This window comes from Pseudoliparis swirei, chromosome 18 (assembly GCF_029220125.1).
Source record: "Pseudoliparis swirei isolate HS2019 ecotype Mariana Trench chromosome 18, NWPU_hadal_v1, whole genome shotgun sequence".
Classification (NCBI taxonomy): Eukaryota; Metazoa; Chordata; class Actinopteri; order Perciformes; family Liparidae; genus Pseudoliparis; species Pseudoliparis swirei.
Window position 1 is genome coordinate 25,459,807 of NC_079405.1, and position 14,594 is coordinate 25,474,400.

The window sequence follows — 14,594 nt, forward strand, 5'->3', positions numbered from 1 at the left end:
GTCAATTAGATGCTTGAAAACCGAAGCAATGCTGCCTCCTGCTGTACCAATAACGCACCGAGTGTTGAGACCGACATCACGTGGAGTTGTACACACACACAAAAATAAGCACACAACACAAAATCCTTCCTCGTACTTTTAATATCAAGCTCGTAGACTCGGTGACAGATTAAACTCCTGATTGTAACCCGAGACAACAGAGGCCAGCGGTCCGCGAGCGCCTGTGTGTGAACCACGACACCTTTCTGTGGAAAGACTACCCTAAGAATACGGACTTCTCCAAGCCGTCCTCCACGTTGGTGTACTCCAGGTGGGCTTTGAAGTACCGGCTCTGGTATCGCGGGCTGCTCCGGACGTATTCCAGGTAGTCGGGAGCGCCGGGGCAGATGACGTTGTCCGCCAGCAGGACACTGCCTTTCCTGAGGAGGCCACACTCCTGGGTGGGAGAAAAAAGAAGAAGCAAAGAGCATCTATCATGCATCGGAGAGAGAAGAAGAGAGTACGATCGACATAAAATGAGCGTAACACTCGCCTCCATCAGTTTTGTGTCGGGGAGGTAATATTTCTTCCAGTGATCCAGGAAAACCAAATCAAAGGTGTCCACCCCAAACTGCTCCTTCAATCTGCCTATCAAGTCATCAGAACTGCCTTCGACTAACTGGACCTAGAGAAGAGGAAACATATCGTCTTCTAACCTGCACACGCCACGTAAAAAAAATGGATTGTTTTTCTAATGTGTGTGTGTGTGTGTGTGGAGACAACCTGGCTTTACCTTGTCCTCCAATCCGGCCCAAGCGATGACTTGACGGGCAATTTTTGCGAACTCTGGGTTGAACTCAAGAGTGATGAGCTTGGCGTGAGGCGGAAGCAGCGTGGCGATGCGCACCGTGGAGTAGCCACAGTAGGTCCCCAGCTCCAGCACCGTGGCCGGGTTGACCTCAGTCACCACGGAGTCAAGAATGGCGCCTAAAGCGATAGAAAGACAGAAGGTACACGTGAGGCGATGATGATAGATTAAGCACACATCATCATAACCATAATGACAAAGCAGGACCTTTCTCATCCCCCACATTCATGGCCCACTCCTTGTTTTTGCAGTAGTCATCGATGGCCTGGATCACGCTGCGAGGGTCCCCTCTAGTGGCGTTCTTCTGTACTGCACCCAGGAGCCGCTGAAGGGAGACACAAAAGAACTTTACAGTAGGGCTTTCTTTTCTTTTTTTCCACTGTATTTTTAGTGTCATTAACAACATGTCGTTAATTATTCCCTCCTTTCAGCTTTTTTAAAGATATTAGAAGATTTCACAGAGTAATATTTAGGAGCAATAATACTGTGTGTAAAGAATACCAAGTTCACCCTTTGCAACTGCCTGATGCTCCATCCAATTATCTTTTAGATGGAATTGAATTGATAGTGTTAAAAAGGGCATAACACTCATTGTGTCCATGTTTCATGGATCATTATTGTTCTTGTCCAAAGGCATCACTGAGTTAATCGTTGTCTCCGTTTGTTTCAATATGGAATAAAGTAAAGGTTGCTTTTTTTGGTAATGTGAGTTAAATGACAGGCATCAACAAAATATAGGAAAACGAATGAGACAAATGTGTTTGTGTTAGAAAAGAGCTGCAGGAAGTGTGCTCTGTGGGCGTCATGTGATCTGTGATGATCAGAGATTAGAAGAGGCCAGCAGAGACTTGTCTATGTTTATTTGTCTTCCTAATCTCTCCATCTTCTCATATGTTTTCTGCTCCTGGACACAACTGTCACACTGCCGCCCGCCTGCTGAACGTGTTACCTCAATGATCATGGCCGCAATAATGTGTTTTTTTTAGGGCTGTCAATCGATTAAAAAAAATTAACTAATTAATCGCACAGTTTGAAATTGCGATTAATTAATCGCGATTAATCGCGATTAATCGCGATTAATCACAATTACAAGTTAAAAGTTAAAAGTTCATTCTTTTTAAAGACAAAACTTCACACAGAGCTGTGTTTTCAAAGAGGCTCCTACCTATAAAGTGCCAGCGAGGTATTTAATATCGTGGATGATAAATTGTTTCTTCAGTGAAACATCAGATTAGTAAAAAAAAGAAGTATATTGAGACCCCATTGGTCCTGTCATCTTTAACATTGAACACAGCAGAACCAGTGGCCTTGGTAACTGACTGACATTCAAATATGTCACGTTAACCCTCTGGAGGCTGGGCTCATTTTATACATTTTACAAAACAAAAAAAATTCACCGTTTAACCCTTGTGTTGCCTTGGTCATTTTTGACCATCATCATACCCCACCCTCTCCCTTCCTTTTTATAATTTGACCCCATTCTATGTTTAATGTCGGTGTTCTTTACGTAGTCAACAAACAAACATAAAGTGCCTCACACTTAAACTTGGAAAACAATATTAATTCTAATAATTTTCTGGAGGTTTTTATTGCTGGCGTCAATTGAACCCCAAAGGGGTAAAATATGTTAGTAAATATAAAGGTAACAGGAGGGTGAAACATTGAATCGGGTCAAATGACCACAGGGCGGGAGGTTAAAATATTTCGTCGGTCAAAATGACCCAAAAACAACCAAGTAAAAAAAGTGTTTCTCTCTCTTTTAAACACAAAACTTCACACAGAGCTGTGTTTCGAGGCATACTACATATAAAGTGCCAGGTATATCGTGTTTCAGAGGCTCCTACATATAAAGTGCCAGCGAGGTATTTAATATCGTGGATGATAAATTGTTTCTTCAGTGAAACATCAGATTAGTAAAAAAAGAAGAAGTATATTGAGACCCCATTGGTCCTGTCATCTTTAACACTGAACAGCAGCAGAACCAGTGGCCTTGGTAACTGACTGACATTCAAATATGTCACGTTAACCCTCTGGAGGCTGGGGGCATTTTATACATGGAGGCTGGGGGCATTTATACATTTTACAAAATAAATTAAATTCACCGTTTAAAGTTTTTTGCATGTGACACAACCCCACGTGTTATACATCAAACATTCCAGAACAATCTCAGCTCTGAAATGAGCCTCATTGTCCTCGCGCCGTGTCCTCTGGTTGTCTGACTGACAGGCTGCTAAATGAGCCTAACCTGTGAGATGGGAGGTCCTTTGTAATTTACTGAGTGTTCATTGGTTTTTTTCCCCCCGAAATGTTGACAGACAAACGGATTGACCAATCACGGTGAAGGTTTCGTGTGACGAGTTCTTTCCGCGCCGCGTGTCCCGACACGTCGCCCTCCGTTCCTCTGTGTATCAGAGGGGGAGACGGGAGGAAGGAGGAGCAGGAGGAAACCCGACTGATTCATCCACGAGTTAAACTCATTTCTGCTCCTTATTTTCGCGGAGAAATGATTGTTTTAAAAACGGAAACAGTGTCAAACCGTACTGCTGCGGTAAAAAAAAAAAAAAAAAAAAAAATATTTTAGTGCGTTAACGCGGCCAAATTAATCGCATAGATTAACGCGTTAACGCTGACAGCCCTAGTTTTTTTAAAAGTGTTATTCCAGGGATTCGAACCAGCAACTTGTGAGCCACATCCATGCCCTCCATTTAGAAAAATCCCCACACAGAAAACCATTCGATGGGAAATAACGTGATATGTTTTCTTTTGTTTGTCTGTGTGTGTGTGTGTGTTTACAATATGTGTTTTCTGGCTCTCTTGTATATAATGTAAGTGGATTTCCACAATAAACATTTTTTATAATGTTTATTGTAGTGTGCTCTGTATGCTTCTTGGTAGGACGTCAGTATGCATATAGGCCTTTTCCTCCAGACAACCCTCTCAAAGTCTACAGTTGAAACACTCCCATCCATTAATTGCTCACCCTCCAGCTGAATGTTCTGTACACACTAAAACAATCAGCGGTTAAATACACACAATAAGAAAAGAGTACGAAAACATCAGAATAAAAGTGCGTAAGTGCTACATAAGTCAAGAAATATAAATATAAGAATATAAAGAAAGTACCAAAGAAAATGTGGAAAATGTATCTTGGGAAAATACCATTTTAAATCCATAAATCTTTGTGTTGTTTAAATATAAGACATAAAATGCTCAATTCAATTGCAGGTCTTGACCATCTACTTCAGCAGCCAGTGTTAATGAGCAAGGCAGCGTGGCTGTATGGATGTCGCTCTGTGTTCAGCGCGTCTCGATGGGTTGCGATGAAAATGCTCATTTGTGGTCCAGAGAAAAAACACATGCACACACACACACACACCTGTCATCTTCAGTCGTTGTGTAGTGAATCTCTCGTATTGCACCAAGCCGGCCTCCACGACGAGGCATTACGGTAAGAGCGTGTATTAACTGACTTCAAAATAAGTCAAAAGATAAAATACACAGGGCAGACAAGGAATACAAAACATAAGTGTTCACTAGATTACCTTTGAAATCTAATCTGAAATTAAAGACGCATTTCCTAATGAGTGTGATTTTCTAGAGCTCTTATTTTGAAATTCAACATCAAAACGTCCCAATATATATATATATATTTTTTCTTCTCGAAAAAAGCCCCCCGACCCTGATCAATGCATCAGGCCAGAGTTTGAATATGTTCAACTCTCCGGGTTAGAGTCAACCCCCTTCATAACTAATGATTCCCATCAGCCTCAGGTGTGCGTTGTGTTTGGTGCTAATTGGACAGTGTTTACATGCTGGCAGTCCAAATTAAGAAGGTAAACAAGTTGATGTCGTCACTTTGAGTGTGCCGTAAGGTAGCGTTCAGCTTCCACGCAGGCAATTCTAATTCTAATCTGCTTAGTTTAGGATTATACCAATGTAACGATGCACAACACATTTGTGCATGCGTGTCACTTTTGTGCATTATCATTTTCCGTCTGTCTCTTATCTCATCATTGGCATCTATCTTAGTCCACCAAACACCTGCACGGACTACACATCTCCCTAAGAGGCGAACACTGCGTAGCTGAGGCCCACCTGAGGGCGCGTGGACCGGGTCACTCGGTCCAATATCCACTCCACGATTTTGTCGTGCCAGAGCAGCGTCAATTCCGGGTGGATCTTCACGACGGTGGGGATCACCCATCGGTACAGAGCGTACAGGAGAGCTGCTCCACCGGCGCAGCTGTAAAGAAGAGTCAGCCACATCCTGCAAGCGAGACAGAGACAGATATGGCGTGGTTTATATATTAACATATGCACGAGATAAAACGAGAGCGCTCGTTTGGTGATACCTCTCGAGCGCACCCTTTGTGCTGGGATAATGAGATGGGTGTTTACTATGCTCCTGCTTTCATTATCAGATGCTGCAGGCAGGCAAGGTCCGAGCTGTTCCTGTAGCACACATCGTTGTTTTATTTTAAATAAACTGCAATACACACTTGGTGAACACAAGCCCCCTTTTGCTTGTGTGGTCATTACAATAAATAAATCCCCTTAACAAGGGAGCTCCTTCTGCTCCACCTCGCTCCCATAATGCATCTGCGAGAGAGCAGCGGTGGCAGTTGAGGTAATTCCTTTTGATTCGGGGTTTGAGTTGCATGGCAACTGGGCTGGGGGTTAAGAGCTAAAAGAAAGAAAGAAAAAAAGAAGAAAAGGGAGAGCACACTGACTTGAACCCTTTTTAATGTGTCCTCCTCCTGACAGACACACAGAGCAGCGCTGGTATGGCTTTGATAACACACACACACACACACACACACACCTGTCATCTTCAGTCTGTCGTGAGTCTCTCGATGGTCAAGCCAGTCTCCATTTCGAAAACCAGTCAAGCCAGTCCGCTCTTATGTACTAGGCATTACGGTATGAGGGTGTAAGAACTGACTTCAAAATAAGTCAAAAGAAAAATACATAGGGCAGGCAAGGCATACAAAACATAAGTGTTAATTAGATTTCCTTTTCAATCTAATCTCAAATTTGAGACGCATTTGCTCATGAATGTGATTTTCTAGAGCTCTTATTTTGAAATTCAACATCAGCATGTCCCAATAAGTGAAGAGTTAACTTCAATTCACCATTCATATAATTTTTGATTTTCCACTTATACATTTAGTTTAATGTGCTACTGTATCTGTATTTTAAAAGAAGTGGAGGCTGGTTTATATAATATTATATAATAATATGTATATATATATTTATTTATACATATATATATATATAAATCATCATCATTACGAATGACGTCACACATGCTTTGTTGTGATAAATACTGAGACCAGCAATGTCAGGTTCACGCGCGCGCGCACACGCAGGAATTAAAACCAGACTGAGCCGCGCGCGCTCTCCCCGTGTGGAACAAACAATTGTTCGGCACTTGAAAAAAATGACACCTGGTGCTTCTCTAAAGGGTCTGTCATCAAAACACCGAGCGGAGACTCACGTGAGCGGGAAGTCGGCCTCCGGGTCCTCTTCACACCTCCTCGCGCTGCGAGAGGGAAGAACTGAGAGCTTTCTCTAGCAGGCGGACATATGCCTGTACCGCCCCCTTTATTTCTTCAACCCCCCCACACACACACACACACACACACACATCCACTCTGGATGCTCTGCTGAATGTGAGGGTTGCACAACATACCGACTCTATGCTCATACGCGCGCGCGCATTCTCACATGCAGAGGCTTCTGGGAATGCGAGAAACGAACAGGGGGGGGTATTCCGGCTTGGCATTTAATAATTTCCCCACTGGTTCCCTCTGCTATCCGTGTATTTTAGTCAATACCTCCAAACTCTATATGCATCTTATTTCTCTAATGATAAATAAATGATAAGCAAAATGGAATCTCTCTCTTCTTCTTTTTTTGTCGTCAATTTATTAAAATTCAAGATTTTTTTGTTGCTTTTTACAGTAAGACAACACTTCTCTCTCTTGGTCATTGCGATGCCTGAATTGGATGTGACTGATATTAAAAATAGAAAAAGATCAATCACCCCCAACACCCCCCCCCTCCTCCCACTGGGAAATACATGAGCTCGTGAAAAAAAAAAAAAGAAAAAAAACTTCATCAGCTGCACATGAGACATCTGTCCAAGGTCCCGTGTCAGGTGACCCCCCCCCCCCCCCCAACAGAGAGTTTATATAGTCCACTTGGCCCATGAACAAGACCGGCCCGGTTGCGGACTAGCAGGTCATCCAGGGGTGTTGCAGACATTGGGCCGCCGTGGCTCTTTCCTCCGGCAGCAGCTCCAACATGGTGAGGAGGAACGAGCCGAAGCCGGCGGCCTCCTCCCGAGGCCACTCGTACTTCTCCAGCAGGATCTCGAACAAGCTCCACGGCTTCAGCTTGGAGATGTGCCTCAGCCGACCTGCACGGGGCGACAAGTGGACTGGTTCTAGTTAGGATGGCTGCACTGAGGGCTTTTTGTAAATAAATTGTTCATGTAGTTGAAAAATCATCTAAATAAAGCCAGACAGAGGATTGTTGAGTCTCAGGTAATGTGGCCGTATGACGATCAGATTCCTCAAACATGACTGTATTTGTTATTCATTTACTACACCGCTATTATACCTTTGTGGTTGAAGAACTGTTTGGAGTTCCTCCCTGACAGGGCGAACCGGGCTGAAGTGAACCCAGCAGCTCAATGATGTGGGCAATGTGATCTGCATATTAAGCACACTGCATATTAATGTAAGTACGTGAGTAAAGTTTATTTATATATTGCACTCATCACAGACAAAGTGTCACAAAGTGCAGTACAGTAGTCCATTAAAACAACGTGGCAATAACAGTAAAAAGAGCAAAGTAAAAAACACAGTCAAAGATGGTGCAATAAAATACATTAACAGAGAAGATTTTAAAAAAGGCTGTATAATATTTAAATTACCCAAAAGCCAGTGTAAACAGGTTTGTTTTGAGATGGAGTTTAAAGGATACTGTTGAATCTGAGTATGTTTGTTGATGGAGGACAAACACGGAGGCCGTAAGCAACACCCACCTTCCTCGCGGCTGAACGAGGCTCCTGACTGGGGGTCAAACAGGTAATCCCCCGTGGCCAGCTCGAAGGCCTACGGTGCACACAGAGCGAGGAAGAGGACAACGTGTTGCTCTCGTTTCGTTTGTTTGTTTTTAAAGCCGCACGCCGGCGCTCCTCTCACCATGCAGGCGGCGCTCCAGATGTCGGCCGGCGTGTCGTAGGCAGCGCCGATCAGAACCTCCACGGAGCGGTACTGACACGTCTGGATGTCGTCAGTGAAGTGTTTGTGCTGACGGCGAGACGGGACGACTCATTAGAGAGGCCGCCATTAAGACACCTGCGTCTATGATTATTAATGAACTCCACCTTATTCAACCTTCCACGTGGAATCAATTCAATTCAGTTTATTTGTATAGCCCAAATCACATCTTTTTACTCTGACATGCATATGATTATCTTCAGTTTTATCAATTCTGCTGTTATTTATCGTTTATATTAATGACTACAAATGTGAACCAATTAAAACATATTTCTAACAAAAGAGAGAAGTCCACGCGGTCTTGTCTCACAGTGTTTCTCCACTAGAGGACGTGGTCCTCGTGGCTATGGGCTCTGCACAAAGCAACGATGGGTTGAAAGTGTGTGTTAAACTATAGGCATATTTTGCCCCCCCCTCCCCTCCCCCAACCCTCCACTAAGATGCCCTCTCCCACCTGACCCACAGTCACCTGACTCACCACCACCTCCACATTCCCTCATCGGCCCTGCAGTGTATTTACTGCAGGGCCATTTCCACCCATTCCCAGCTCGGTGGTCAGTGCTGCTTCCTGTCTGGCCTTCCAGTCACTTCCTGTCTGCCTGGATTGCACTCATCTGCCCGACAGCGGCTGTTTCTAAAACACCAGTTTGCTTCATAACGCCAACGACTGTGAGAAACGTATTGATTTAAGATCCTTCAGAACAGAATTTCATTCTTATTAGTTTTTTTTTTTTTTTACCTTTCCCCCCCCCACCCCATTAAGTTCATAAAATCTTTTTGTTTGATACATAACAGATTCTGATTCATATAAAAATAAATTCCAGTTATAAATATGTTGGTTTTTGTCTATCAAAGCACTTTCTTTTGGTGACATGAAAAACGTAAACAAATGTAACGTATAGGCCTGACGCGAGATCCATTCGCGTATTCCCCCAAAAATCTTGTCCAATCAGCATTTTTCTCACTGTGTATTTTGATGCATGAATCAAGATCCAAATGAAGAACGACTGAACGGCAATATTTCCAAAATAAGGTTTTTAGACAGTAAGGAACTTACTGATCGCTTTCTAGTTTGAAGATGAAACTACGTCGCAGTGATTTTGTATGTTTTTCATGTTTATTTTGAAACAATCACTCACCACCCAACAGGCGTTGCCCAGGTCAGCAATCTTAATGAGGATTTTATCAGCATTCTGAGGTTTCAGTAGGTCCAGAAGAACATCCGAGTCTCCGATCCCTAAAACAAAGTAAACCAGACCAGGATGGACCGAGTGTACCGATGATGAGGTCGTCATATCAACGCGTTAACACACCAACTGACCACGGGGAGAGGATGGCGAGGGAGGAGGCGTGTGATGTAACAACGCTGATCTGGAGTCAGACGCCGGAGCGTCCGCGTCGAGGTCCGGCCGCGAGCAGACGGAGTCTCCGAGGCCGTGCGGAGTCCAGTCCGATCCGTCCTCCATCAGCAGCGTCTGCCTCCTCGACGTGAGGTCACGACCCGTGAGCTCAGAGGGACAGGCGGAGCTGCGGGTGGGGGCGGCGTCTTCAGAGAAGGACACGTGGAGTTTGGCTTTCTGGTTGTGCTCCTGTCCTCGGCGACCCCTGTCTTTTCTCGTCAGTCGCTTGATGGGGGTCTTGGAGATCTTGCTGGACTGCAGGGGAAACAATCAGAGGTGGGCCCAAAGTAAAACGACGACATCATGTTTGAGGGCACTAACAACGATTCACGCCATCACATGTCATTTAGCTGACGCTTTTATCCAAAGCGACTTACAATCATGTTGCGTTCATACGCCGTAGAGACGGCTACAGGGAGCAACTCAGGGTTAAGCGTCTTGCTCAAGGACACATCGACTAGGGCGGGGATTGAACCGCCGACCCCCCTGATTGAAAGACGGACCTGCCGATCACTGACCCACAGTGGATCCATGCCTGTTTCGGAAGTAAAGCAAACCATGCAAAATAAGGCTACTATGTGTAGGATATTAAAATGGTGCTCCCTAATTGTATATTCAAACACACGTGATATTAAAGGACCGTATTGAAGGAATATTAGGTTTTCTGCAGCCTTTTTATCGGCTGCTTTTACCAATACATGTGTATGCGTATGGAGAATATATTGTGAAGCTGTTGTAAACAGGAAGTTGCAAACAACAAGCTATTTTGAAACCACAACAGTTGCTGGAAGGACGTCAAAGTGAGGCAGTTATATCCTCTTACAATAACCGACACCTCGCACACCCTCCCTCTGTCCCGCCCCTTTGAGAGCTACAGGAGCCTGTGAGCGACACAGCGGAATTGAGATGGTTATAATAAGATAGTTGTTAATTATAGAGATTTAAGAGCCGTCCAGTACAATTAACAAAGTATTTCATGAACAGACAACTTCCATTATGTCCAAAACTCTGTGTTTCTGGGGTGTTTCCCAGCTAACTGTACACTTAATAGCAAAAAGAAGATGGTCATATTTTGCCTTCTTGAAGTTAAACATAAAATTGCAATGGCTTGGAAATCTGATCAGAGGCCGAGCAAAAACCATCGGCCTAGAGAAACTTACATATGTAGTGAAAGGAAAATATAACACCTTTGTAAAGATTTGGAGATCATTTATGGAGTTTCTGGAGGGGGACGATTTTATTGTAACTCTGTAACCCCGACACATCTTTTTATTTCACAAAGTATTTCATGTTCTCTAGCGTGGAAATGTCTTCACATGTCTGGACTACAAAGCAGGAAGTGCTTGTTACCTTTGCATTGAAAATGCGGAACGTTATGTTTTGATCACCGTGTATTTATTTATTTATTTGTATGCGTGTTACTAACTCAAACTCAAAAAGTAAAAAACCGATGAATTTGAAATTGGTGGATGATTTATTATTATCCAGGATTTTTTTTTTATTTTTTTTGATCGATCAAGTCAAAAAGGTCGGTCATGAAAAAAAGGTCAACATCTTCTTTTACCATATTTGTGTATCATGTGGCAATCAACTAAACAAAATCATTCAAAAATCAAATAATTCATCTTGTGATATGCAAAGGTATACCGGTATGGTAGTGCCGTCTAGTTAAAAATATGTTTTAAGTTGAGTACAATATTGTTCTTCAGGGTCAAAGAATGGTGGACACACTGTCACATCAGGGAGTTCCCTGTACTTAGAGATCCCTTTTCGGGTTCGACAACAACATTAGTCGTCAAAATTAGAAAGTAGTGTGAAGCAGCTGTGTTATTAACACCACACATCCCAGTCACGAATATTTCAGAAGATGTCAAGATGCAGTAAAGATGCTCGGGGGTGCAAAAGCAAAAACACAGCGTGGTTCTTACCCACTCCCCGAAGGTGTGAAAAACCCCCGTCAGCTTCCCCAACAAGTTGGACAAACTCTGAGGAAGTGAAACACGGGCGTCATAACGCAGCTACGACAAAGCAGGAAATGATTGAAATAATGAAAATACTGGAACGCATCTCAGGGCGCACACCTGTTTTTCTCTGGAGCTCCTGTTCACTGGCGGCAACAAACACATCAGCGGGGAAGAAGAGGCACGCGTCGTGAAAACGAGGCGACGAAGAGGTCGACCGATCGAGAGCGTCGGCCGCGGCGGGAGACGTGCGCGCCGCCGCTTACCTGTGGAGGCGTTCACCGGGAACGCCGGCAGCTTCCACAGCTTGGTGTCGGCCGCCAGGTTCTGGACGTACAGCTCGTCCACTCTCAGGAGGATGTTCTCCGGCTTGATGTCGGTGTGGATGATTTTGCATTTGGTGTGCAGGTAATCTAAACCCTGCAGAACCTGCGGCGAGGAGTACAACAAACACAGATTGAATACGGCGGTCAGTGGGGAGAGAGAGAGAGGGAGGCGAGTAGAGGATGGAGTGAAAGGAGGTCGCACGGCACCTGTCTGAGGATGCTCTTGACGCAGGGCAGGGGGAGGCCGGAGTAGTTGGATTTGATGATCCACCTGAGCAGCTGGTGGCCCAGCACCTCCAGAACCATGCACACGTCTGGTTGAGCACGTTAAGGAGCTCGTCTCACGCCGTACGCAAGTTGCCGGTGACGTTGTGCCGAGTGTGTCTCTGCGAAGGATACGCTCTCCATTCGCTCCAGGGGTCCGGAAGTCTTCGATAAGGTGCACGATCCTCTCACGTTTCGGATCTCTGGGGTCACTGTCCCTCACCTGGTTATCAGAACACGTTAAACTAGAATGGGCACTCGGTAGAGCGCATACCTTCTCATATGACAAGATTGGGCATTGAATTATGAACATTTTGGCATTAGTTGCATGCCAATTGGATAAAAATTGACCGTGCTATGGTAAAAAGAAGATGTTGACCTTTTCATGACCTTAACCTTTGACCCGATTGATTCCAAAATCTAATCAAATGGTCCCCGGATAATAACCAATCATCCCACCAAATTTCTTGCGATTCAAGAAGATGTTGACCTTTTCGTGACCTTGACCTTGACCTTTGATCCAATCGATCCCAAAATCTAATTAAATGGTCCCCGGATAATAACCAATCATCCCACTAAATTTCATGCGATTCGGTTTCAAACCTTTTTTTGTTATGCGAATAACACGCATACAAATAAATAAATAAATACAGGGCGATCAAAACATAACCTTCCGCATTTTCAATGCAAAGGTAAATATCCTCCAAATGGCACAAAGACAAATATTTGCACATGTGCCGAGCTTCCGCCGTTCACTTCTGAAGATTGAGAGAACTATACGACGCATCGTTTTCTCCCCTCGCCGTTCATACGATCAGATTCCAGACGGAAAAACAAAAAGCAACGCGGGAACACTGACGCGTTTCAGCAGTTGGATCTCGTCCAGCGCCGTCTCCGTGAACGTCTGAGCGCTCTTCACCACCTTCAGGGCCACGAAGCGGCCCTTCCTGCACGCAGGAACAACGACGGCCGTTAGCTCCTGTTCTTCTTCTCTCTCGTATTAAGAGACATCGCTACATTATCTCTGTTATGGAGGAAAAGGTCAAAAGGTCAAACGTGTACTCACAGCAGGTCCCAACAGAGCCATACGGTGGAGAAGTGACCCCATCCCAACTTCTTGACCACTTGGTAACGGTCGGCGAATATCTCTCCGATCTCTACGGGGTAGTATCCACCTGCAACACGACACCCCCACGCCCCCCCCCCACCCCACCCGCATCAAACAAACGTAGCTCCACCAGCGCGTTGGAGTCGTGTGGTGTTGGTCGGGGGTGTTGGGGTGCTGCCTACCAATGCCGTAGTCGTCCGGGTTCTCCTGTTCCTCCTCGTAAGGTCCCGGAGGATCAGGCGAATGAGGACGAGTATGTACGGCTGGAGGGCAGCGGGGCGTGGGGGGGGCGTCAAGTCTCCCTCCGGTGTCCGGGGAGGGGCGGGGCCTCGGCGGTCGCTCGGTCGGTGGACTGGAAGAGCTTTCAGTGAGAAGGGCCGAAATGGCCGAGGCATATGAAGAGGACATGTGGAACAGGGGGGGGAGAAGGAGTCCGAGCACAGCTGAAGACGGGCCCGGCACTCAGGGTGAAAGCTGTAAAAAAAAAAGATAAAATGTCAAAGTTCTTCAATCACACTCTGACACCAGCTGCTCGTCTCCGGTGCTTTATGTCACTGATTTGCAGGAAGTTTTTTCTTTTTTCTTCTTCTTTTTTTCTATGACATTTCAAAGAGGCAGCAGCGTACATGTGCGTTTATTTTTAGCTGCATGAAGAGCACGTCAACGTAAATAGCTCCTCGCTCGTCGTGGCCCAGCTGCAACGGAACTCCTCCTGGTGTACCGCACGGGCCGGGCGCCACAGTTGTAAACACGAAGGGCTGTTGGACCCAGATAACGGGGCTCTTTCAAGGGACATCTGGTTCTGGCAATTATTTTGTATCTGAGGTTCATGAAATATGAAGAGGTTATATTTCGGGCCTACGGAGAGAGGGCAGTAAGTGCAATTGAACTGAATGAATAATCATGTCAGATAGATGTTTCTTTACTTTTCCAGTTGATAGAGTGTGTTCATCGACAATTTAAAAAACACTTTACAGGTGTCGACCTACGGCGAGCTGAATGTTTGACTTTGATAGTCATGAAGCCAGCTCCTTAAACATTTAAATGTCAAGATGTATTTAGTATACTGCGTATAGCCAACCTGTCATTTATGTATTTATTTCCGTTAATTTTTTTTCAAACTTCCACAGCTACTCGTGAATCAAATATAGTTTATTTTATTGTGAAGTCCAGTCTGACTCTACTGCTGGAGCAAAATGTGCTCAGGACATGCTGTTGGTCTCAACTGGGAAAGACAACAACAAAACACCTTCTTTCTCTTCTCGTTCACAATAAATACTCAACCACATGAGAGGAGGAGCCTACTTACCCCCCCCGTGCGTGATATTTATCCAGATGTGATATTTGTAACGCGGGAATATACAACTAGCGTGGAGCGAGGACTCTGCTCCTGCGTGAC

The 14,594-nt window shown here is 44.8% G+C and overlaps 1 protein-coding gene and 1 pseudogene across 1 annotated transcript; both read right to left on the reverse strand.

Annotated features, from left to right (window-relative positions):
* Nucleotides 1-123: 123 nt before the first annotated feature.
* Nucleotides 124-6,447, reverse strand: comtb (catechol-O-methyltransferase b). Its single transcript, XM_056437443.1, has 6 exons — nucleotides 6,345-6,447; nucleotides 4,943-5,114; nucleotides 1,055-1,172; nucleotides 773-966; nucleotides 533-664; nucleotides 124-436 (listed from the first exon to the last, which is right to left on the reverse strand). The coding sequence occupies exons 2-6, from the start codon at nucleotides 5,111-5,113 to the stop codon at nucleotides 257-259; spliced, it is 795 nt and encodes a 264-aa protein (XP_056293418.1). The 5' UTR covers nucleotide 5,114; nucleotides 6,345-6,447; the 3' UTR covers nucleotides 124-256.
* A 292-nt stretch (nucleotides 6,448-6,739) lies between these two features.
* On the reverse strand, nucleotides 6,740-14,594 carry LOC130208985 (SRSF protein kinase 2-like; annotated as a pseudogene).

What these genes read in the sequence shown, in the direction of transcription:
- comtb (XM_056437443.1), bottom strand. Translation starts at nt 5,113, where the DNA reads ATGTGGCTGACTCTTCTTTACAGCTGCGCCGGTGGAGCAGCTCTCCTG. An exon ending in CCCGGTCCACGCGCCCTCAG is followed by an intron (nt 1,173 to 4,942) that starts GTGGGCCTCAGC and finishes GTCTCCCTTCAG; the next exon opens with CGGCTCCTGGGTGCAGTACA. An exon ending in GGGCCGGATTGGAGGACAAG is followed by an intron (nt 665 to 772) that starts GTAAAGCCAGGT and finishes CCTCTTCTCTAG; the next exon opens with GTCCAGTTAGTCGAAGGCAG.